Below are 24,312 nucleotides of genomic sequence, written 5' to 3'. Positions count from 1 at the left end.
CTCTCAGATTTCATTAAAAGTATCTTCATTTGTGTGTCTCGAAGTTGAACGAAAGTCTGAAACTACATGAGAAATGATGACAGAATTTGTATGTTTTAGTGAACTATTATTTTAATGTTCTTGACTGATAGTGCATACAATCTCATACAGAGTTCAACTTTGTAATACTTTGACATTAGTTGACCACGACCTGCAACAAGAGAGATTTTTCTGTATTTTTTGTAGTAAGACTTTGTTGTTTGTGGCTTAAAAAATGTTCAGCGAAAATAAAAATAATAATAAAATGATCCCTTAAAATTACAAGCAGTGGCACTCTGTGTTTCTTTCTGTATCCTCTGACTTTCTCAGCTGTGGCCTAGCTTACTGAGGTTTTGTGTCCTTTATTGTTGTTTGTTCTGTATTAGACAGAGCAGCTGCACTGCAGGACTGACCCCCAAGTTCTGTAAAACCATCATAATGTTTCATAAGATCAGATTTTCCAACTTTTTTTTGACTAAAATTGACTATAAAGATTGAGTAAATCTGTAATAAATGATTTTGTGTGTGTGTGTGTGTGTGTGTGTGTGCAGTAATTGTTTTGAAGCGATTTTCTTTTTAGCAGACAAGGGCTGCTTTCACCAGGCTGATATTGTAGCAGAGAGGAAGCACTTCTTTGGCAAGACTGTAGAGAAACTGATTACAGCTTTGATGTTTTGGTTTCAGTGATATATCCACTGTTATTGCAATAACTGAAATACTGACCTGTGATCTAGGAAGGGGTCTCATTTTAATAATACACACAATAAGCAGTCTTAAAGTAAAATTATGAAAGTAAATTAATAGTTGTGTGTTATTATCTGTAATTGATCTCGAGAACGGTTCGAGTCACGAGTTGTGTTTGTGGTGTTTCAGGTGTACAGCACGTTCTCTAATGAAGACTACGACCGGAGGAATGACGATGTGGATCCTGTGGCCGCGTCTGCGGAGTATGAGCTGGAGAAACGGGTGGAGAAGATGGATGTGTTTCCTGTGGAGATAGAGAAAGGTGAGGATGTCTTTCACAAAATACATTTTCTGGGATTGATAGATTAAAAAGAAAAAACAACAACTATCAAATCAGTTTGACTTCTAAAGGCCGTATTCTGAACCTCTTTTTTTTTTTTTTTTTTTTCTTTATCAATCAACTTGTAATGTTATACAGGGTTTTTCCACACCAGAAACAGCCATAATGTTAGTTTTCATTGATATTTTTTCCATCCTCTCACTGACTCACTGATCCATCCTAAACCTTTTTGCTGCTGTATCTTTTAGAGCTGGGCGTTGACGCAATTACTTTCTATCTGTCACGCCACACTAAAGTGTGCCAAAAATGGTATTTATGGTTTGAATTTTGCAATACAAAAGCTTATTGTTATTATGGATGGGAGGCGCGCTACAAATAATTTTTAGAGACGTTTTGTTCACACATCAACTGAAAATGGCATAGACCAAAAAATTGATTTGTAGGATTTAAGAATCTATATCAGTTTATCAAAATGAGAATCGATTAAAAGGAGAGGTCAGTATTTTCAACCTTTGAAGGTGTTGTCACAATATTAGTATTAGTAAATGTGGGCAATTGCATGTTAATGATTTCATTTTTGTAAACTCTTCACCATAATTTCTGAACAAAGCACTTTAAATTTAGTTCCAATAAATGTTTTGCTTGAACTGGGGAGGAACTGTGAATCTTAGAGTATGTCTGCATCAATTGCTTCTGAACTGATGTTTCTAATTCAATAAATGTCTGATAAATGGGCTTTTTAAAGACAACAAACCTGTTTTTCTTATTTCTCTCTCTCTTTTCTCTTTGTGTAGGTGATAAAGGGCTGGGGATCAGTATTATAGGGATGGGAGTTGGGGCAGACCAGGGTCTGGAGAAACTGGGCATCTTCGTCAAGACCATCACACAGGATGGAGCCGCAGAGAGAGATGGGAGGTGAGATCTTCGAATTGATCAAAAGATTAAAAGTTTGGATGCGAATTTCTCACAACAAGCAGTAATTTACTAATCAGGGCAGTAATAATTAGTTACCATCTGTGACATACATCTGGAAGCTCACATGTATTCTCCTTTACATAGAGTTTACTGAGTTTACTTCTCCTTTACATAGAGTTTTTACACCTGTTTTTCATCCATCTCACAAAAAAACACAGGTCTGATTGCTTAGAAAAGAGGGAGCACACCTCTCCTCAACAGGTCCTGATATTATCTATCAGATCTGCACAATGAATCGTTAAAGATCATGCTCTCGCACGCGATCTCATTCCTAAATGACAACGATTCGCCTGTGTCTATTAAACCTTAAAAAAAATCACAGCATAACATTCAAATCTGCGTTGGTGCTGCCCCTGACCCAGAGAGAGCAGTTGTCATGTAGGTATGAAACCGCTTCACAACAGTCTTTTGAACATCACAGTATGGTTGTGTTTGTTACAAATATTCAAATGATCACAGAAGTACTGAGATAAATGTTTATAGTTCGGATATAAACATAGGTGTCTACGGTAGGCATGTGACGGTATCAAATTTTCATGTTGCGATTAATTGCTGAAGCTTTTATCACGGTATTGAAATACGTTACAAAAAAGTGTTGTCATAGTATAACAGGTTTAAGAACTCTTTTTGTAATAACAAAAAGAACTCTGAATGTTTAAATACAATAATACAATACACAAAAAATATATAAAGTAAAATTTTCAAACAGATTATAATGCATAAGAATTAGGCTATAAAGAACAACAGGAAACACTTTACAATAAGGTCTCATTATTAACTAAGATTGAGCAATAGCTACATTTGTTACAGAAAGTATTAGTTTTTGTTAATGTTAGTTAAGAAATACAATTGATTATTGTTAGTTTTCTCTCAGGTCCATTAAATAAGCTCTTTTGATTTTAGTAATGTTATTAAAAAGTAACTAAGAAATTAACATTAACTAAGAATATTTAATACTTTATAAGTATTTTAATTGTCAGTTTGGTAATAATGAATTAAAATGTTAACTAATGAAGACACATGTTTCAAACTTTTTCTGAACAATACCAAATAATCAGAACATTTCTAATAATTAGGGCATGAGGTAGTCCAGATTAAAATTTATGTTTGAAAATAGACTTTTAAGTCTTCAAGTATTTGGTGATGAACAACATTGAGATTACAAAAAAAAATAATGGCTGTTTGAAGCATTTTAAAAACTTAACTAGCGCAGTTGCTTTGTTTGCGCGGTTTCCGTGGTAACCGCTGCATTCTGCTGTTCCATCAGCGCCCTCTGCTGTCAGAGAGTGAACGTGCACTTTCATTCAGCTCGTCTCCTTCACTCGTTCCGCCATGTGATTCTCATGTACTTTGGGTTTGTTTACATCTGAGCGCATGTTCTTTTGACGCAGAATACAGCGGTGTTTTGCATTTTATACGGTTGATGGGTAAAGTGTTCTTAATTGCATTATAAAAAAATTAATAATTGGTAATAAATTATTATTTACGGTATTTTGAAATGCCCACGATAACAATATCGTGCATATTCATTATCACGATTTATCGCATTATCGAATATCGGCACAAGTCTAGTCTACGGTAGCGATCAAAATAGAGTAAATCACCTTACGAAAGTAACTGGACGCTTCAAATAAAGATTGGATCAATTAAATCATTACACCAGTAGGCGGCGACAAGCAACTGTTAAAAAAAAAATATTTTTCATTGAATCATTCATTCAAGAGATCTGTTCAAAAATGCTGATTCATCCAGTAATGAAACAGGTGAAGTATTTATGAGCGAGTCATTGAATTTACCCTTCGCCGGGAGTTTGACTGACAAGCGATCTAACCAATCAGAACGCCGAATCCGCCATTTTGTCCAACAAAGCAGTCAGGAGTTAGAAGATTAACCTCGGTGGAGTTGAACTTGAAAAAATGTGTATATTGACGTCTTTCTGCGTTTGAAACAACATTCATTCTTGTGTTCATTCATGTTTATTTGATGCTATAAATGGACTAGTAGGAAGAGATGATCGGTTCACAAGCCTCTTAAGCTGAGGCGCTACAGCAATCTGTCACGACACATTAAAGAGCCACAAAACGGTTTTTATTGTTTGAATTTCTTTAAAAACTACACAGTTTGAAAGCTGGGACTTTGTTTAATCTCATAAGTAACTTGGTTTGTCTTGTCAGTCGATGCATGTTGTCAGTGTACTCTTTGCTCCCTGATGTTTTTCATTGTGTGTGGCATGACAGCGCCACGGCTTGTCGGACAAAGCAACAGTAACTAAGGGGGGCGGGTCTTTGTGGAGGGTCAATTAGAGCTGCACGATTCTGCATAAAACACAATTTTTTTGGTTTCAAATAGAGATCATGATTCTCCCACGATTCTGAATATACAACTAAAGAAAATAACTGATAAAATGTTAATTGCTAGACTCTAATAGACCCTTCGCAAAGGCCCGCCCCCCTTAGTTACTGTTGCTTTGTCCGACAAGCCGTGGCGCTGTCACGCCACAGAGTGAAAAATACTTCGCGGAGCAAAGAGGACGCTGACAACATGTTGACAGACAAGACAGAGCAGGTTACTTATGATATTAAACAAAGTCCCAGCTTTCAAATTGTGTATTTTATTGAAAAATTGGAACAAAATAAAAACTGAAATTGGAAATTGGAACAATAAAAACTGTTTTGTGGCTCTTTAATGTGTCGTGACAGATTGCTGTAAAGCCTCAGCTCAAGAGGCTAGTAAACTGATCATCTCTTCCTACTAGTTAATTCATAGCATCAAATAAACATGAATGAACATCAGAAGGAATGTTGTTTCAAATGTGGAAAGATGTCAGTACATGGCATTTTTCAAGTTAAATTCCACCGAATTTAATCTTCTAACTCCTGACTGCTTTGTCGGACAAAATGGCAGATCCGGTGTTATGATTGGTTAGATCGCTTGTCAATCAAACTCCTGGCAAAGGGTCAATTGCTGGAAAAATGTTTGTATGAATTATTAAAAAAAAAAAAAAAAAGTTTTTGAATGAATCTTTTGCATGATTCAATGACAAATATATTTTTTAACAGTCACTTGTCGCCTACTAGTGGCGTAAGATGTAATTGATACAACCGTTATTTGAAGTGCTAAGTTAGTTTCAAAAGGTGAATTGCTCTATTTTGATCGCTGTCATAGACATCCGTGTTTATATACTAACTTTATCTCAGTACTTCTGTGATCATTTGAATATTTGTAACAGAAATAACTACTGTGTGGTTCAAAACTGCTCTCTCTGGCTCAGCGCGGCAGCTCAAAACACATTTGAATGTTCAGGTATGATTTTGTCAGAAGTTTAATAGACGCGGGCGAATTGTTGTCATTAATAAAATAAGATCGCATGGCTGTTTGAATCGAGATCGCAATCTTTTTACGATTAATTGTACAGCTCTACATTGAATCATTCAATCAAACAATAAGTTTTAATACTTCATTCAAATTAAACATTTTTAATGTTTAAATTATGACTGCAGCAATTGACATTTTGTCAAAGCCTCTAGTAAATTGTTATTTTGTGTACTTTGTCTGTTCAGAATTTTTATCCTTATTTAAAAGAAAAGTGATTTCTCAATTTATCAAAAAAAAAAAAAAAATGTATTTTTTATTTTTTTTAAATGATCCTTTTTTTTTTCCAGCCAGGATGCATGAAATTGATCAAATGTGACAGTAAAGTTTTACATTTTTATATTTTATTTCTATCAAATAAATGCGATTCTTTTAAACTTTCTATTCATCAAAGAAAATTCACAAAAATATGAAGCAGCACCACTGTTTTCTTGATAATCAGAATGTTTTCTAAAGGACCATGTGACACTGATGGCTGGAGTAATGATGCTGAAAATTCAGCTTTGATAAAAGGAATAAATTACATTTCACAATATATTCGAATACAAAACAGTTATTTAACATATCACAATATTACTGTATTTTTAATCAATTATGTGCAACCTTGGTGAGAATAGTGGTGAGACTTCCTTCAAAAAAATGTTAAAAATCTGACCAACCCCAAACTTTTGAGCGGTATGCATACCGGTGAACCCTGCTAGGGTCATTTTGCAGCTGCAGTAGTGGTGGGCATGTTGTCATGTGCTGCTTCCTGAGGGCAGCTGAAGCAGGACACACATGTTTGATCTCTCTGATGGGTGTTGAACATTCTCTGTCCAAACACACTGCATTTATGTCTCTGTCACAGTATGGAAAACACACTCTTCCTCTTCCCTGTGACTCTCAGCACTCACCACAAACTGCTGAATGGCTTTTTAAAGCAGACTGTTTGAAATACTCAATGCTGTTTGGAAAAAGCAACCCAGCTGGGTATCAGGCCTCAGAAGTGTCAGTCATAAACATGTTATGATGTATAGTTAGTGGGTCATGAGTGCAGATTAGGTGTGAGAAGTGTTAGCAGTCTGTATTACCCAGAGAGGTGTGTTTACTCGTTCATGGTGTCATGAACATGTGCTTGGCATGTATTTCACATGTCTCAGTGCAGCACATTGACAACAGTGTGAAGTACACGGAATGAAAAGATCCAGATGTTTGATGTCGTCAGAGTGCGAACTTTTAGAGGATCACGTTACAGTGTTGTTTAGAGCTTTGTTGAGGGCGATGTGTGTGTTTTGTAATCAGATTTTCAACATTGATAATAAAAATTGAGCATCAAAAATAATTGCTGATAATTGAGCAACAAATCATCATATAAGCAAAAATATCTAAAAGACTTTTTCATGTTTAAGTTTCTTTTTATTTGGAATAAACAATGGTGAATATCTGCATATAACAATGCAAGAGTGGGTAGTTTTTAAAACTAACATTTCACAACACCTGTTTGAGGTGTTTGTCGCTAATATAGTTTGCTGTTCTGTATGTAACTAAGAATACATTAATAGTTGTTTAATGAGACATCTGAAATCAAGGTTATTTTTGTCATTTTAACATTAAAAATCTCATCATGTTCTGTTCCAGGATCCAGGTGAATGATCAGATTGTGGAGGTGGATGGCATCAGTCTGGTTGGTGTGACGCAACTCTTTGCTGCGACTGTCCTAAAGAACACAAAGGGAACAGTCAGGTCAGTCCTGCTTTGTCTGTCAGGTACAGCAGTGGTTCTTAAAGTTTGGGGTGCGCAGATGCTCAAGGGGGGGCACGGGAGATCCGAAAACAAACAACGAAAACAGCCGTGGCAAAGGCATTCGAGTGCGTGAATGGTGGTTGGCTCTCTGCTTTATAAAGTGACACCAAATGCCAATTCCTCCAAAACTTTCTTCTTCAGACTGTTGAATTTTCACCTTCTGAACATATAGAAGATCCTCACCGTAGAAAAGCACCTCTTCAGCAAACGGCATCACAAGCTGCTTTTTGTGAACTTGCCGCTCCGCCAGATTTATTTAAAGGTTTAAAGGGGGGCTCGACCAAAAAAGTTACGTAAACATGAATTCGTCTGTTATGGGTTATAAGTTTTAGGAAAGGGCGGAAAAATCTTACATTCAGTCTAGTTACTTAAATGCGGTCATTAGAATTTTCTAATAGTCTTGTGTTTTCAGACTTTTAACTGTAATGTGTGCCACATCACACTTTAAAGGATTAGTCCACTTTTCAATAAACTTTCCTGATAGTTTACTCACCCTCATGTCATCCAAGATGTCCATGTCTTTCTTTCTTCAGTTGAAAAGAAATTAAAGTTTTTGATGAAAACATTCCAGGATTTCTTCTTCTTCTCTATTTGAATTCCAGCATTGTAGACACTGCTAAGCGTATTACTGCCCTCCACAGGTCAAAGTTTGAACTTATTGTTATATACTAATGAACTAGCATATTGCATATAAAAATTAGTTCAAAACTTTGACCTGCGGATGGCAGTAATACGCTTAGCAGAGTCTACACTGCTGGAATTCAAATAGAGAAGAAGAAGAGAGCTAGTTCAAGATGAGCATTTATGGATAAAACTTATATAATTTTCAATTTTTTTCAGAAAATGAGTGATTGTTTCTCTAGATAAGACCCTTATTCCTCATCTGGGATTGTGTAGAACAATTTGAAGCTGCAATGAAACTAATTTTGACCTTCAACTGTTTGGTGCCCATTGAAGTCTACTATATGGAGAAAAATGTTGTCTGGAATGTTTTCATCAAAAACTTTAATTTCTTTTCGACTGAAGACATGGACATCTTGGATGACATGAGGGTGAGTAAATTATCAGGAAAAGTTTATTTAAAAGTGGACTAATCCTTTAATCTGACCTTGAACACCTGACATGTAAAACCACCTATCATAGCTGTTGTTTTACATGATGAAAAGGGGCTTATGGTGTGTTCACACTTTTGATTAAAACGAACTCTGGTGTGATTTCTCTGTTAGTGCGGTTCATTTGAATAAGTGTGAACGCTGCCATCTGAACCCTGGTGCGCACCAAATATGCAGAGGGAGTCTCCTGAAAAGATGGGTCTCAGTCCACTTCAAATGAACTCTGGTGCGGTTCAACTGAAATCTGAATGCATCACAGACCAAAGACATCAAAACGAACCAAAAACAGGTTGTGATGTCACAAGATACAACCCTAAAAAGGACCGAATGCTCAAGAATACTTGCTTTTTCTCGTCATAGGAGCTATACCCATTACAGTTCAGTACAGGCGTTGCAGATCTTCATTTGTGTGTACCGGAGGGATTCCTGCTGCTTTTGACTTCTTTTCACATTTTATAAGCTCTTCACAAGTTCACATCTGCTCAAAATACCATCAAATGTACGTACATACAGTGAGCACATTTAGCCACAGCATTGTTTTGGATGTTTGGTGAGTTCTGTCAACAAAATATACGTCATTAAAGCCGCTTATTATTATTATTAAAATTTAGGTTTGGTGTTAAAAATTACAGTGTGAACTCTAAGCGAACCAGGACGTTTTTGGTCCAGACCAAAAGAACTAAGGGTGTACTCACACCAGGCACTCTGAACTATGCCCGAGCACATTTGACCCCCAAAGTCCAGTTCGTTTGACAAGTGTTATCGCTCTGTTCCGTGCCTGGGTGCGGTTCGTTTAGCCGTCCCGGGCCCGCTTGGAAGAGGTGGGCCAGAGCACGGTTCAGTTGGGCTCGAGCGCAGTTCGCATGTAGTGTGAGGCTAACCATGCCTGAGCACGGAACATCTACTACTTTTGTGTGCGCTACTGTCAACAATACGACGGCAAACATCTTTATTACCGCTCTGCAGGGTTGGGGAATAACGGAATACATGTAACGGCATTACATAATCAGGATACAAAAAATCCAGTAATTGTAATTCGTTACAGTTACTTTAAAAAAAAGTAGTAATCAGATTACAGTTACATTTTGAAAAAAAGGGGGAATACTATCAGGATTACAATTGTTTCATTTAAAACTAAATAAATCATTATTTTGCCATAATAACACATATTAAGTGCTGCTTGATTATACAGTATTTCCTGGTTCTGATGACTTACGGGAGCCACCCGCTGGTGCATGCTCAAATAACACCCGTCTACAATCTCCTCAGATGCAGATTGAATCACTGCTGCTAGTTGAAACGTTGCTGCCCACGGGGAAAACGCTTTCAATTCATGGAAATTTTGCTGCTATTTTGTTTTCAAAGAAGAAAATGCAAACAACATGGTTGTACAGTGCAAACTCTGCCTTCCAGCTACGAAAACACTTTCTTTATCAAAGGTCTAAAAAATAATCTTTAATACCATACTGTAGGCACTAGATGTCAGAATAGCCCTTTATATATATATATATATATATATATATATATATATATATATATATATATATATATATATATATATATATATATATATATAATGAGAAATGATTGCTTAGTTTTAATAGGTTTTAAAAGTAACCAAAATGCTAAACATTATAATTAAAGCAGAACAAACATAAACAGAAATGTTTGATCCGAGCTTGTTCAGTTTGGTCAAACAACAACAACGATAATAATATTGCAATAGATAATTTTATCAGATTTGTAAAATATTTTTATTGTTGAGACCCATTCAAAAGTATGGAACGTGTAACACTTAAAAACAGTTGCAGAAATTGAGAAGAAATAATTTAAATTTAAATTTAAAAATGCAATTTATTTATAGTAAAGTTGATATATAAAAAATATGTGACCTTGAAGTAATCCAAAAGTAATCAGATTACATTACTTTCATATTGTGGTACTTGGATTACATTACTGAATACTTTTTTTATGAAGTAATTTGTAACTATAACGGAATACATTTTTAAAGCAACCCTCCCAAGCCTGCTACTCTGATGGTACACTTATCAATTCATGTAATTAATTTGAGTGTATTTTGGTTTATAACAGGTCTGATTCTCACTTTATTGATGAACAGGAATTGTAGTTTGGGAGTAAGGCTGCAAACTCCTCCATTAACATCAGCTGCCTTTGTAATAATCCTCTGATACGTGCAACTGAAAATTGCTGCACTGCATAAATGATAAATATATTAGGCAATATCTTAGTGAAAGTGCATTTCTTCCTGTTTTCTTCCATTTAAAAAGTTGCATCGTATATGACGTAAGCGTGTTCTGGCCCGAAACGTTAAGTGCAGTGTGAGTGCAGGCCAGCGGTGGAGTGGGGAGGGGGACAATCGGGCTCGGGCTCGGTTCAAGGCAACCATGCTTAGTGTGAGTACTCCCTAAGATAACAGAACTTCAAGTGTGAACACACCCTTAAATTTGCTCTATCTCTTGGAGCCTTCAGAACATCACCAGTTCAGAGTTTGTTTGTTGAGACATATGAATCTGGAGAATAGACGTCTTAAATTAGCCCTGCAATACTCAAAATTGTTATTGACCAACAAAAATAATCCAGCTTACCAAGCAGTTTTTTTCACCTCAGTTATCTTTGCTGTATAACAAAAAAATCCAAGGAAACCTGGGAAATATAAAAGTTGATTTAAAGGTGCCCTCGAATGAAAAATTGAATTTATCTTGGCATAGTTAAATAACAAGAGTTCAGTACATGGAAATGACATACAGTGAGTCTTAAACTCCATTGTTTCCTCCTTCTTATATAAATCTCATTTGTTTAAAAGACCTCCGAAGAACAGGCGAATCTCAACATAACACCGACTGTTACGTAACAGTCGGGGCGTACGCCCACAATATTTGCATATGCCAGCCCATATTCCCAACATTATGAAAGGCATTACACAAGGGCAGCCATGAACGTCTGGATGTGCACAACCAAATCATCAGATTAGGTAAGCAAGCAAGAACAATAGCGAAAAATGGCAGATGGAGCAATAATAACTGACATGATCCATGATATCATGATATTTTTAGTGATATTTGTAAATTGTCTTTCTAAATGTTTCGTTAGCATGTTGCTAATGTGCTGTTAAATGTGGTTAAAGTTACCATCGTTTCTTACTGTATTCACGGAGACAAGAGCCGTCGCTATTTTCATTTTTAAACACTTGCAGTCTGTATAATTCATAAACACAACTTCATACTTTATAAATCTCTCCAACAGTATAGCATTAGCCGTTAGCCACAGAGCATAGCCTCAAACTCATTCAGAATCAATGTAAACAATATAACAGTATACAATACTCACATAATCCGACGCATGCATGCCGCATGCATGACGAACACTTTGTAAAGATCCATTTGAGGGTTATATTAGCTGTGTAAACTTTGTTTATGCACTGTTAAAGGCAAGCGCGAGCTCCGGGGGCAGGGAGCGTCAGCATTTAAAGGGGCCGCACAGCATAAATCGGCTCATATTTAATGATGCCCCAAAATAGGCAATTAAAAAAATTAATTAAAAAAAAATCTATGGGGTATTTTGAGCTGAAACTTCACAGACACATTCAGGGGACACCTTAGACTTATATTACATCTTGTAAAAAAATGTTTGATACCACCTTTAAATGACCCAGACACACTTTACTAGTATCCCCCCTGGAGTATCAAAAAACCAGTCATAATCATGGATCTAACAAGAAACAAAAAATCTCAAACTCATCCAAATGATTTCCACAAACAACTTTTAAGCATCAGAGAAAGTTTTCCATCATATATCCCAATTTATACAGATGGGTCAAAGACTGAATATCATGTTTCAGCTGACTTTGTGGTCAATCATCAGAAAAGTGGATTGCAGATTCCTCATTATTGTTCAGTTTTCACTGCAGAAGCCAGTGCTATCATGTTGGCATCGCAGCATATTAAATCTTCTCAGCAGCAAAATTTCCTATTAATGACAGACTCAAAATCTTGTCTTTAGACTCTGGCATCTTCCAAATATGAACACCCAGCATTTGTGGAAACTTTAAATAGTTTGCGGTCCTTGGAGGAACAGAAAGCATTGTGGTATCACAGGGAATGAACAAGCTGATGCTGCGGCTAAGGAAGCTTCATCTTCAGAGCTCAAAAAATGCCCAATTCCACCTTCAGACCTTAGACCTATTATAAACACTTATATTTGAAAGAAATGGCAAGCTGAATGGGATAAATGTACAACAAACAAACTTTACAAAATCAATCCTGTGGTTGCAAGCACAGATTTTACAGGACGTTTCAGAGTAGGACGTTTCCAAGGATCAGGCTGCTAAAGCAGGTCTTCTTCATGTTCTCTAGCACAGCTCAACCAGGCCTCACCCTCTTTTTTGCATATTCTGTGAGCGGGGATTATTTAAATGAGTGACTTTGTGACTTCACAAGATCCCGGATGAAGCGTGTTGTAGCCCCAATGAGCTGCTGGTTGTAGTTCTTGAAGTGTTTTCTGTTGAAGAGAATATCTCCCATTGGAGTGGACTTTGAGCTTAGTGACCTTGCAGGTCTTTTTCATGCTCAAACAGCAACATTACACACTACCTAAAGTTGAAAAGGTGAAGAAGCATAATAGGACCCCTTTAAAGAAATCAGAAATCAACAGCAGATCCTTTTCCCTGCATCGATTAAATGCTTAAAGGATTAGTTCACTTTCAAATGAAAATTAGCCCAAGCTTTACTCACCCTCAAGCCATCCTAGGTGTACATGACTTTCTTCTTTCTGATGAACACAATCTGAGTTATATTAATAAATATCCTGACACATCCGAGCTTTATAATGGCAGTGAACGATACCAACTAGTATGATCTGAAGAAAGTGCCTCCATCCACATCCGTCATAAACTTGTTTTCCACATGGCTCCGGGGGGTTAATAAAGGCATTCTGAAGCAACACTTTAACAAGTTATGAAGTAAAATATCTAGCTTCCACCAGACTGCCTTCCGTATTCAACTTAGGAAGAAAGCGCAACGTCTGTCACAGTTCAAAAAGCTTACGCTACGTCCTACGCCTTCAGTATTCAACATACGGAAAAAGCTTAACTGACGTGACGCCAGTTTAATTTTTTTTCGTAACTTGAATATGGAAGGCAGTCTGGCGGAAGCTAGATATTTTACTTCATAACTTGTTAAATATGGTATTTTTTTACACAAACTCATCGATTCGCTACAGATGGCCTTCATTGACGCCCAGTGCCGTGTGGAGTACTGTAAGTTTATGATGGATGGATGTGGATGGAGACACTTTCTTCAGCTCATACTCTTTGGTGTCGCTCACTGCCATTAAAAAGCTTGGATGTGTCAGGATATTCATTAATATAACTCAGATTGTGTTCATCAGAAAGAAGAAAGTCATGTACACCTAGGATGGCTTGAGAGTGAGTAAAGCTTGGGCAAATTTTCATTTGAAAGTGATTTAATCCTTTAAGAAGAAAATAAGAAGTTCAGAAGAATTTTATTCTTAAGAATGTTTTGTGAATCCGGCCCCAGAAGAATCACTAATGAAAACGTCAGGGAACCAGAATTTGTAAATTCCTAAACATAAAGGCCTGTTCACACCAAGAATAACTTAACATTTGTGCTCTATTTACTCTCTGGCCATTGCCTCAAAAAAAAAAAAAAAAAAAAAAAAAAAAAAAAAAAAATGAAAATAGAAAAATGAATGCTTAATGTAGTCTCTGGGCTGAAGGTTTCAAGTTCACCACATGCAAATAAACAATATGCACACTCACACTGGCTTCGTTGTTTCCTCTCTACCTGAGCAGCAGATCAGTATACGTTACACACGTAATCATCCTTGTTTCTTGTCACTCACCCCCATGCAGGTTTCTGATTGGCCGAGAGAAGCCAGGCACTCAGAGTGAGGTGGCACGGCTGATCAGCGAGACCCTTGAGCAGGAACGGCAGCAGCAGCAGCAGGTGGACGACACATACGAACAGTCTACTGAAGAGGTCAGTCATCTCATGGGCCTTTTTGCTTACATCAGTGCTTATGCACAATTGTTTGGTATAGTGTATACAGAGTTACTTTGTACCCTAGTTTAATATCGGTACACTTTTGAATGTTTCTGTGTATGTTACTGTTGATGTTAATTGTTAATTATTGGTTATAGTTGTACCTAAAGACTCCTGAAGTGTATTATTTTATAGTTCATAAGAATGTACCAGTTTGCATACTTCCTCTCAGTAAGTGCTTTGTGTCATGTTATTTATGATGTCAATCAAGAAACATGATTTGGTATACGCTAACAATTACGTAAACGCTCATTATAATGGTTTATTCTCTCCAGTATTTAAGAAATAAAATGAATATATGATTAGTCAACTAATGGCTTAATGGTACCCTAGAATAAAAAATTGAATTTATGTTGGCATAGTTGAATAACAAGAGTTTCAGTACATGGAAATGACATACAGTTAGTCTCAAACACCATTGTTTCCCCCTTCTTGTGTAATTTTAATTTGTTTAAAAGACCTCCGAAGAACAGGCGAAATCTCAACATAACACTGACTGTTACGTAACAGTCGGGATCATTAATATGTACGCCCCCAATATTTGCATATGCCAGCTCATGTTCAAGGCATTACACAAGGGCAGCCAGTATTAACGTCTGGATCTGTGCACAGCTGAATCATCAGACTAGGTAAGCAAGCAAGAACAATAGCGAAAAATGGCAGATGGAGCGATAATAATTGACATGATCCATGATATCATGATATTTTTAGTGATATTTGTGAATTGTTTTTCTAAATGTTTCGTTAGCATTTTGCTAATATACTGTTTAATGTGGTTAAAGTTACCATCATTTCTTACTGTATTCATGGAGACAAGAGAGTCGTTGCTATTTTCATTATTAAACACTTGCAGTCTGTATAATTCATAAACACAACTTCATTCTTTATAAATCTCTCCAACAATGTAGCATTAGCCGTTAGCCACGGAGCACTATCAAACTCATTCAGAATCAAATGTAAACATCCAAATAAATACTATACTCACATGAATCTGAAGCATGCATGCAGCATGCATGATGAACATCTTGTAAAGATCCATTTGAGGGTTATATTAGCTGTGTGAACTATTATAGTCGAGAGCTCGGGGGGCAGGGAGTGCGAGATTTAAAGGGGCCGCAGCCTAAATCGGTGCATATTTAATGATGCCCCAAAATAGGCAGTTAAAAAAATTAATTAAAAAAAATCTATGGGGTATTTTGAGCTGAAAATTCAGACACATTCAGGGGACACCTTAGACCTTATATTACCTTATATTACATCTTGTAAAAAGTGGTTCTAGGGCACCTTTAAATGAACAATTAGTCGAACGTTATTTCACATATTTTTGATGTTTGCATCACAGACATGAGAAATATTGAAATTGAAATGTCTACTTTTAAATGAACCAATTCATATCGAAATCAAACATGCAACTGTCTGATTATGTAATCCATATACAGTAGTCAACATTTGAAGTGGATCAAAAAAGTTCATCAAAGTTGTCCTAATAACTAAGTTGTCCTAATACGAAGGTTTTAGGACAACTTTGATGAAAGGTTTTGATCCATTTCAAATGTTGAGTACTATATAAAAGTTACATTTCTCTCTAAAGGCGCAACCTCTGTTCTGTGGAGTCAGCGTCGTCAACTTCATCTTTACAGCCGACACGAACTCAGAAAACATTAATAAAAAATTAAAATGTCTAATTTTTCCCGACACATTCATAATCATTAGGCTACATTTATTGGTGCTTTGCAACAAACTTTATGAGAATTACATATGAGAATTAATATTTTAAGTTCAGATTTCAAATTTCACACCCATAACGCTGGAGTTGCGCAAACAAGTTTCTTTCTTTATTTGCTAGTAGGTTGTGTATTTTAATATCAGAAACATAAATAAACCTTATATGACAGTAAACACTGAACAGTTGTGATCTTTGGTTGAGATAAATGATAAATGAGCGCATGGCAGTCTTTGGATCAGCGCAAGCCATACAGCGAACGAATTTAGCAGCTGATGACATTTGGCACTGACCGTTCTCACACTGGTGTGATTGTATCAAATATATATATATATATATATATATATATATATATATATATATATATATATATATATAAATTATTAATGTTTGTCTTTTTAGCTGCAGTGCATTTAAATTTAATTTGCCTCATAAATCTGAGAGGGCACGTGACTATATAACAGTTCACTCTTACTAATAATATGTGAACTAGTGAATTTGTATAGATTGTCTAAACAACATTAACCCTCCCCCCCCCCCTTATATAACATAACTGTTGCGTTTTTATTATTGTTGATTTATGACTTAACTCGAACGTTACCTACATTTCAAAATGCAACAATTGCAGCTGTTTTGCAAAATGTCCCTTTGCGCCTCCTGGAGGTCATTTCGCAAACTACTTTGAAATGCGACTCACGTGGCTAATGCGGCGGTAATAGGCATTCTGGTTGACTACCATCTGTAGTTGCGGCATCTACCAGCAGGGGCTAACTAGGCCATGCTAAACTTTGACATCATGGTCCAGATGTACCTTTTTAACTTTATTTGAATTTTGTAAGAGGGTTTTAAGGTGCAGTCATATTTACCTTTGCTTGGCAAAATCCAGTCATTTTAATAGGAATCCACAGGATCTGTAGTTTCGCATGAGAGCAGAAAAGTTTTGCGAATTTGCTGCTTTTACCAGCTGAAAACTGCTTGGTTTGAAATTGAATTTCATGTAAGCCGTTTCATACATCGCTACACTATTGATAACGGACAGTGGACCTTTATTTGCCTGTGAAATTTCAACAAAATTTTGCTAATGTGACCGCACCTTTCACACAACGTGTTTTTGCATTCCATTGTTTTTCTATGTAAACATGCGCTAGATGGACATGTTTGACAGCTGTGCTTGCGTCTTTCACAGCATCTCGCACATGAGATGACATTCTAAAAATGTGCCACTCAAGTTAAAAGAAGTTCAACTTTTAAAGCAATAGATCAACCAAACATGAAAATTCTGTCATCATTTACTCACCCTCAAGTTGTTTCAAATCTGTATGAATTTCTGTCTTCTGCTGAACACTAAAGATATTTTGAAGAATATGGGTAACCAAACAGTTAATGGGCCCCGTTGACTTCCATAGTATTTTTTTTCCCCCATACTATGGAAGTCAATAGGGTCCATCAACTGTTTGGTTACCGATAGATTATCTTCTTTTGTGTTCAGCAGAGGAAAGAAACTTTGGAACAGGTTTGGAACAACTTGAGGCTGAATAAATGATGACAGAATTTTCATTTTTGGGTGAATTATCCCTGTCTCTAGACCTTGCATTTTTTGCAAACCTGCGTCTCGTGATTTTAACTCCAAAATTCCAAGTCCAAGCTCTGTGTGAATGTCCCCTTAAGCAATTGCGATGACTAGATGCCGAAAAGGATGCGAGATGCGAATGCAATGATCAAACACATCCGTCTAGCATGTTTACATAGTGTCACGGCCAGCTCGTTCTTGACCGTAACATAAAGAGGATCACACACAAATGAGTTCCTTGAATTGCCATGTTGTTTATTACAAAATTATCTGTTCCAAACAAAATAGCACAATGTCTAGGGGAATAAATAAACCAAAAGAAAATAAGAATCCAGTGGGTAGGAAATGTTGGGAAGAACAAAAATGGAAGCAGGTTGGAGCAAACGACTTCTCTGGAGAAACCTGTTCTACCAGAGGAAGTACTGTTGAGTAGATCAGCCGGCTATTTATACTGTCCGCCCATGAATTATCCAATTGGACATTTACGTCACATCCAAACGCCACACTGCCACCACCAGGTGACGAAGGAAAAGACAGGGTCGTAACACCTCCCTCCTCAAAAAGATTCTGCAAAGAATCAAAGAGAAAGCGGAAAAACCACAAAAGCAAAATGTGGAAAAATACAAAAAATAAAAAATATGGTCCATCCATTCATAAAGCGCTTCTCACTCCACCTCATCTTCCAGCACCTCTGGGCCCTAGAGACGCAAAAAGAAGAAAGAAGAGGAAAAAACGCAGAGACATCATGGAATTATGTTCTAGAAAGAGCATCGGCGATTATGTTATCCTTCCCCGGCACGTGCTGAATTTCCAGGTGGAAAGGCTGTAAAATTAAACTCCACCGCATAAGTCTTTGGTTTCGATTCCTCATGCGATTTAAAAAAACCAGAGGGTTATGATCTGTATAAACAATAATTGGGGCAGCAATTGAACCCAAATATATTTCGAAATGTTGTATAGCCAACACAAGGGCAAGGGCTTCCTTTTCAATAGTTGAGTAGACCTGTTGATGATGAGTGAATTTCTTAGAATAATAACTAACAGGATGTTCAACTCCGTTTGAATCCTCTTGCAAGAGAACAGCGCCTGCACCACAAGCGCTGGCATCAATTGCAAGTCGGAAAGACTTCTCGAAGTTTGGAGCTTTCAAAATAGGGGCATTGGCCAATAAAGCCTTACAATTTTCAAAAGCTTGTTGGCAAGTCTCAGACCACTGAAAGACGACTTTCGGACTCAATAGATCAGTCAAAGGTGAAACCACGCTGGCAAAATTCTGGCAGAAACTCCGATAGTAACCTATCATTCCGAGAAATCTACGCAATTCGCGACGATTGGTAGGGATAGGAAAACTACATATGGCTTCGACTTTAGCACCGACTGGAGACACACAACCGTTTCCAACTATTTTACCCAAATAAGTAACAGTCGCTTTTCCAAACTCAGACTTAGCTAGATTGATGGTCAAATTAGCCTCAGTTAGACGTAAAAATAAGTCTTTTATTTGGTTAAGATGTTCAGACCAGGAGGAACTATACAAGACGACATCGTCAAGATATGCCTCGCATCCAGACATTCCATACAGTATACGATTTACCAAACGTTGGAAAGTAGCTGGGGCGTTGCGGACCCCAAAAGGCATAACCGTATACTGCAGGAAAGCATCAGGGGTAACAAATGCAGATAACTCCTTCGCTCGGGCAGTTAGAGGCACCTGCCAATACCCCTTCAGGAGATCAAACTTACTTACATATTGGGCAGAGCCAACATGATCCACACAGTCGTCAACACGAGGTAATGGGAAACAGTCAGGTTTGGTTAGGGAATTAAGTTTCCGATAATCGGTGCAAAACCGATATGAGCCATCTGGTTTGTTCACTAGCACGCAAGGAGAGCTCCACGAACTAAAACTGGGTTCGGCCAATTTGTGAGTGAGTAAATAGTTCACTTCTCGTTGTAACAATTCTCGTTTTACTGGATTAACCCTATAAGCATTTTGCTTAACAGGAGAAGAAGTTCCAACATCAATGTCATGTTCAATGACAGAAGTACAACCAGGAACGTCAAGGAAGAGCGAAGGAAAGGACATTACCAAATCAATGATGTCATTTCTCTCTTTCTCAGCCAAATAAGACAGATGACAAGACAAATTAACAAGAATCTGAGAGTTGTTAAGTCGTCCGTCTACTTTTTTCTAGAGAAAGAAGATTCCCGTCCTCATCAATATCCTTGGAAGACTCATCACTCCTACTACAAGAGAGAGAAGGAACCACAGACTGACCTAAATTAGATGGATCACATGTTACAATGCCAACAGAAGCAGAACTTACCGGAGCAACATAGGACTTTAACAAATTAATGTGACAAACCTGCACTTTTCTCCTACGATCAGGAGTATTCAACAGATAGTTATTATCCGAAAGGCGCTTAGCTACACTGTAAGGTCCAGTAAACTTGGCTTGAAATGGATTTGTAGGAAGAGATAATAGAGCCAATACCTGATCACCTACCTGAAAACTCCTAAACTTTGCCTTCCTATCAAAAAGTCGTTGCATTTTTGTTTGAGACTTACCCAATTTCTTTTGAGCCATCGCCCGTGCCTCATAAAGTCTACAACGAAAGCCACCAACATAGTCTGCGATACTTTCTGGAGGCTTAGTAGTACGCCATTCATCAGCTAAGACTGCAGTAGGTCCTCGTACTGGATGACCAAACACCAATTCATTTGGACTAAAACCCAAACTTTCTTGAATTACTTCACGTATAGCCAATAACATCCATGGCAGACCCTCCTCCCAGTCTGCATCGAGTTCCACACAATATGACCTCAAGAGAGACTTTAAAGTTTGATGAAACCTTTCAAGAATCCCCTGACTTTGTGGATGGTAGGCACTGGAAACATTGTGTGTAACTCGAAGTTGACGCAAAGCTTTTGAGAACTGCTTCGACATGAAATTTGAACCTTGATCTGATTGGATAATCTTGGGAATACCAAAGATAGACATGAAGTTAGTGAGGGCTTTCAAAATAGATTTAGTGGTGATAGATCTCAATGGGTAAGCTGCAGGATAGCGGGTAGTCTGGCACATGATGGTAAAAAGATAATGGTGACCAGCCCTAGACCGTGGGAGAGGACCAACACAGTCAATAACTAGATGTTCAAAAGGGTTGGAAACCACAGGAATAGGCTGTAGCGGAGCAACTGGCACCTTTTGATTGGGTTTACCGGTAATCTGACATGTGTGACAAGATCGTATATATTTGGCCACATCTCGTTTTACTTTAGGCCAATAAAACTGCTGCATAATACGACTATAAGTTTTCCGGACTCCAGTATGGCCAGCGAGTCCTTCATGAGCCAATTTCAAAACAGGTTCTCTAAATGGCAGAGGAACTACAATCTGAATTTTTAGTTCCACCATATCCTTATGCATGGTCCCCTTCCTACAAAGAAGGCCGTCTTCAAAGAAATACAATGAAGGAAGATCAGACCACTTATTTGACCTTGCTGCAAAGAATAAAAACTTAAGCGTATCATCGGTCTGTTGTGCTCTAATTAGCTCCTCTCGAGAGATCTGTAAAAGAGAAGTCAAAGAACAATCAACATTAGAAAGTTCAGTACCAATGCTTTCAGAAGTGGATAGGACCTCAGATGTATCAGATTCATTTTGCAGTTCTGTAAACTCTGCCTGATCAGAAGAGGGCAAAAAGCAAACTTTCAAGTCACTCTGTTCAGGACATTTAGAGACATCAGATTCACCTGTATTAACAGTAGAAAAGAAGGTGTCATTCAATAAAACCTCATCATCCTGGTTTTCAGATGGACGGTTAGCCATTGATCGAGTGACTGCACAAGCTGGGAACAAATCAGAAAATTCTTTATAGATTTCAACATCAGTTTTTCTGGGTACAGATATTACTATGGGTGAAGCTGCCACATTACCCTCACCCCAAACATTCCCCCCAGCTAGATCATTTCCCAGAATAAATGTAATCCCAGGAACTGGAAGTGCAGCACGGACACCAACTACAACATCACCAGATACTATGGCAGAGGAAAGATGGATTCGATGCAAAGGTACTTTAACAAACCCCATCTCAAAACCCCGTACCAACACATGAGTTCCAGTAGATGTTTCAGAAGTCAAAGGCAAAATTCCTTCCAGAAGAAATGACTGTGCAGCTCCTGTATCTCTAAGAATGCACACAGACACAGTTTCCTTTGAACCAGATAAAGAAACAGTTCCTTCAGTGATGAAAGGTGTATAATCAACAGAGCCAGTAACACTCTGCTCAGCAGGTTTACCACAATGAGACAAAGGGCTCTCTCTTTCCTCAAAAGTATCATTTATGAATGGGGATGTAGCAACCAAAGCAACAGGTTTTGAGAGTCTTTCTTTTCTCTTAAGAACAAGACAATCAGAGATCTTATGGCCAGGTTTTTTACAATAAAAGCAAATCATGTCTTTTGAAAATACAGGCTTTGACTTCTCAACTACTGTCGCTTTAATATTTGGCCCCATTGAAACAGACTTTGTCTTGGCTTGAGTACAAAACTTAGACTTACCCGTGTCGTTCTTAAAACTGACTGAACCAAACGACCCACGATGGGTTAACACAAACTCATCAGCCATAATAGCAGCTTCTGAAAGTTTACTCACCTTATGCTCGGTAAGATATGTAGCTACAGCATGAGGAACACAGTGTTTAAACTCCTCTAAGAGCACCAATTGTCTTAACTGCTCTTTAGTGGTGATTTTCATTGAAGTACACCATCGATCAAATAATGTCTCTTTCTCTCTTGCAAATTCAACAAAAGTGCATTCATCATTTTTGTTAAAATTCCTAAATTTTTGTCGATATGCCTCAGGCACAAGTTCATATGCATGTAACACGGCAGTTTTCACTATATCATACTCACCACTCTGTTCCAGACTGAGAGCTGAATAAACTTCCCGAGCTTTACCTGTGAAAACACACTGTAACATTAAAGTCCAAAACTTCCTTGGCCATTTCAAAGACAAAGCAACTCGTTCAAAGTGATGAAAATATTTCTCTATTTCCTTTTCAGAAAACGGAGGAACTAATCTCACATTCTTGTGAACGTCAAACACAGGATCATAATCAGCCGACGAATGCGATTCAACAAAAGGCATATCAATTTGCGGGGCTTCCGCTTTTTTTGCTGCTAACTCCAACTCCAACTCCAACTTCTTTATCTGAAACGCTCTATCTTCCCGTTCTCTCTCCAACTCAAGTTCGAGTTTACGTACGGATAACTGTTGCTCTAATTTCCTTGCTGCAAATTCTCTTTCTACCTCCCTCTCTCTCATAGCGCGATCCTCACGCTCAGCACGGACTTTCGCCGCATCTAAATACAGCTGCTTCTCTTGCAGTGACATATTTCGAAATTTCAATTCACTTTCAACCTCAACGTCACAAGGAGAAAACACAGAAGAATCACTGGGAGCAATAGACTCAGTTCTTACCTCAAAAACTCCTCTATCAACGAGTGATCGTTTTAATGTCGTCACAAGCGTTTCCTTCAGTTTCTTATCTTGAGTAGTAAGATCGATACTAAAGCGTTCGGCAATTTGTAATAATTGCTCCTTTGTACACCTCTCAAGTAAAGATTCTGAGGGACACGCAAAGAAATCTTCGAGCACCGAAGACATCTTCGTTCTCACACACCTATGCGACAATACAAACAAACAGTTCACGCACGTGGAACACTCGTGATAACTACAACTCCCATAAGCCACTGCTTCATTTACGTCATTCCGTTACGTAACACACTCATTCACAAAAACTTCAAAGACTTACCACAAGTCAAAAACACGTTGCAGGTTCGCGGGAAAGAAGAGAGCGCACTAAAAAACAAATTATTATTTCACAGATTTTGCTGCATAGGTTCACCTCCATGAACTGAGAAACTCCAGCTCCTACCTGAAAATAATCACTAACTAATCACTATCTAGTCTTCGAGGATGTACCGGGCTCGGGGCGGCATTAAACGCTAAACTCAGTGACGATCAGTCAAACTGAAAGTCCGAAAGCGTACCCCCAACAGAGATTTATATCTCCACCCAGGATAATCCTCAAAAATAAAAAAGACAAAATAATAAACAAAACAACAACCAGTGTTCCGTCGGAAGGATTGTATACACAACCCAACTGGATACACTCTTCCTAACCAGAGTTCTCATTCAAAAAGGTGACCATTCACAAAAATAGTTAAATACTCACCAACATTTCCCACTCCAAAGGATCACGGACGAGCCACCCAATTTATGTCACGGCCAGCTCGTTCTTGACCGTAACATAAAGAGGATCACACACAAATGAGTTCCTTGAATTGCCATGTTGTTTATTACAAAATTATCTGTTCCAAACAAAATAGCACAATGTCTAGGGGAATAAATAAACCAAAAGAAAATAAGAATCCAGTGGGTAGGAAATGTTGGGAAGAACAAAAATGGAAGCAGGTTGGAGCAAACGACTTCTCTGGAGAAACCCGTTCTACCAGAGGAAGTACTGTTGAGTAGATCAGCCGGCTATTTATACTCTCCGCCCATGAATTATCCAATTGGACATTTACGTCACATCCAAACGCCACACTGCCACCACCAGGTGACGAAGGAAAAGACAGGGTCGTAACA

General features: G+C 37.7%; 2 protein-coding genes across 2 annotated transcripts in view; one reads left to right on the top strand and one right to left on the bottom strand.

Moving 5' to 3' along the window:
* ppp1r9ala (protein phosphatase 1 regulatory subunit 9A-like A) overlaps positions 1 to 14,607 on the top strand; it is a 51,553-nt gene extending 36,946 nt beyond the window's left edge. The window contains exons 3-6 of the mRNA XM_048192790.1: positions 892 to 1,024; positions 1,837 to 1,957; positions 7,007 to 7,111; positions 14,174 to 14,607. Of these exons, the coding sequence (XP_048048747.1) occupies positions 892 to 1,024; positions 1,837 to 1,957; positions 7,007 to 7,111; positions 14,174 to 14,393 (579 nt within the window). The 3' untranslated portion in view covers positions 14,394 to 14,607. The remainder of the gene's footprint in view (positions 1 to 891; positions 1,025 to 1,836; positions 1,958 to 7,006; positions 7,112 to 14,173) is intronic.
* A 3,531-nt stretch (positions 14,608 to 18,138) lies between these two features.
* Positions 18,139 to 24,303, bottom strand: LOC125269596. The gene is made up of 5 exons (XM_048192527.1): positions 21,603 to 24,303; positions 20,226 to 21,509; positions 19,251 to 19,531; positions 18,326 to 18,354; positions 18,139 to 18,223 (listed from the first exon to the last, which is right to left on the bottom strand). The coding sequence occupies exons 1-5, from the start codon at positions 23,326 to 23,328 to the stop codon at positions 18,139 to 18,141; spliced, it is 3,405 nt and encodes a 1,134-aa protein (XP_048048484.1). The 5' UTR covers positions 23,329 to 24,303.
* Positions 24,304 to 24,312: the final 9 nt, after the last annotated feature.

The sequence above is a fragment of the Megalobrama amblycephala genome, linkage group LG6 (assembly GCF_018812025.1).
Source record: "Megalobrama amblycephala isolate DHTTF-2021 linkage group LG6, ASM1881202v1, whole genome shotgun sequence".
Taxonomy (NCBI): Eukaryota; Metazoa; Chordata; class Actinopteri; order Cypriniformes; family Xenocyprididae; genus Megalobrama; species Megalobrama amblycephala.
This window is presented reverse-complemented; position numbering and strand designations above follow the sequence as displayed.

Coding starts and splice junctions, on each gene's coding strand:
- LOC125269596 (XM_048192527.1), bottom strand. CDS start 23,328: ATGTCTTCGGTGCTCGAAGATTTCTTTGCGTGTCCCTCAGAATCTTTA. Junction 19,532..20,225: donor GATGGCTCAAAAGAAATTGG/GTAAGTCTCAAA, acceptor CTTGCGTGCTAG/TGAACAAACCAGATGGCTCA. Junction 18,355..19,250: donor CAGCTACTTTCCAACGTTTG/GTAAATCGTATA, acceptor TTGCGTCTCTAG/GGCCCAGAGGTGCTGGAAGA.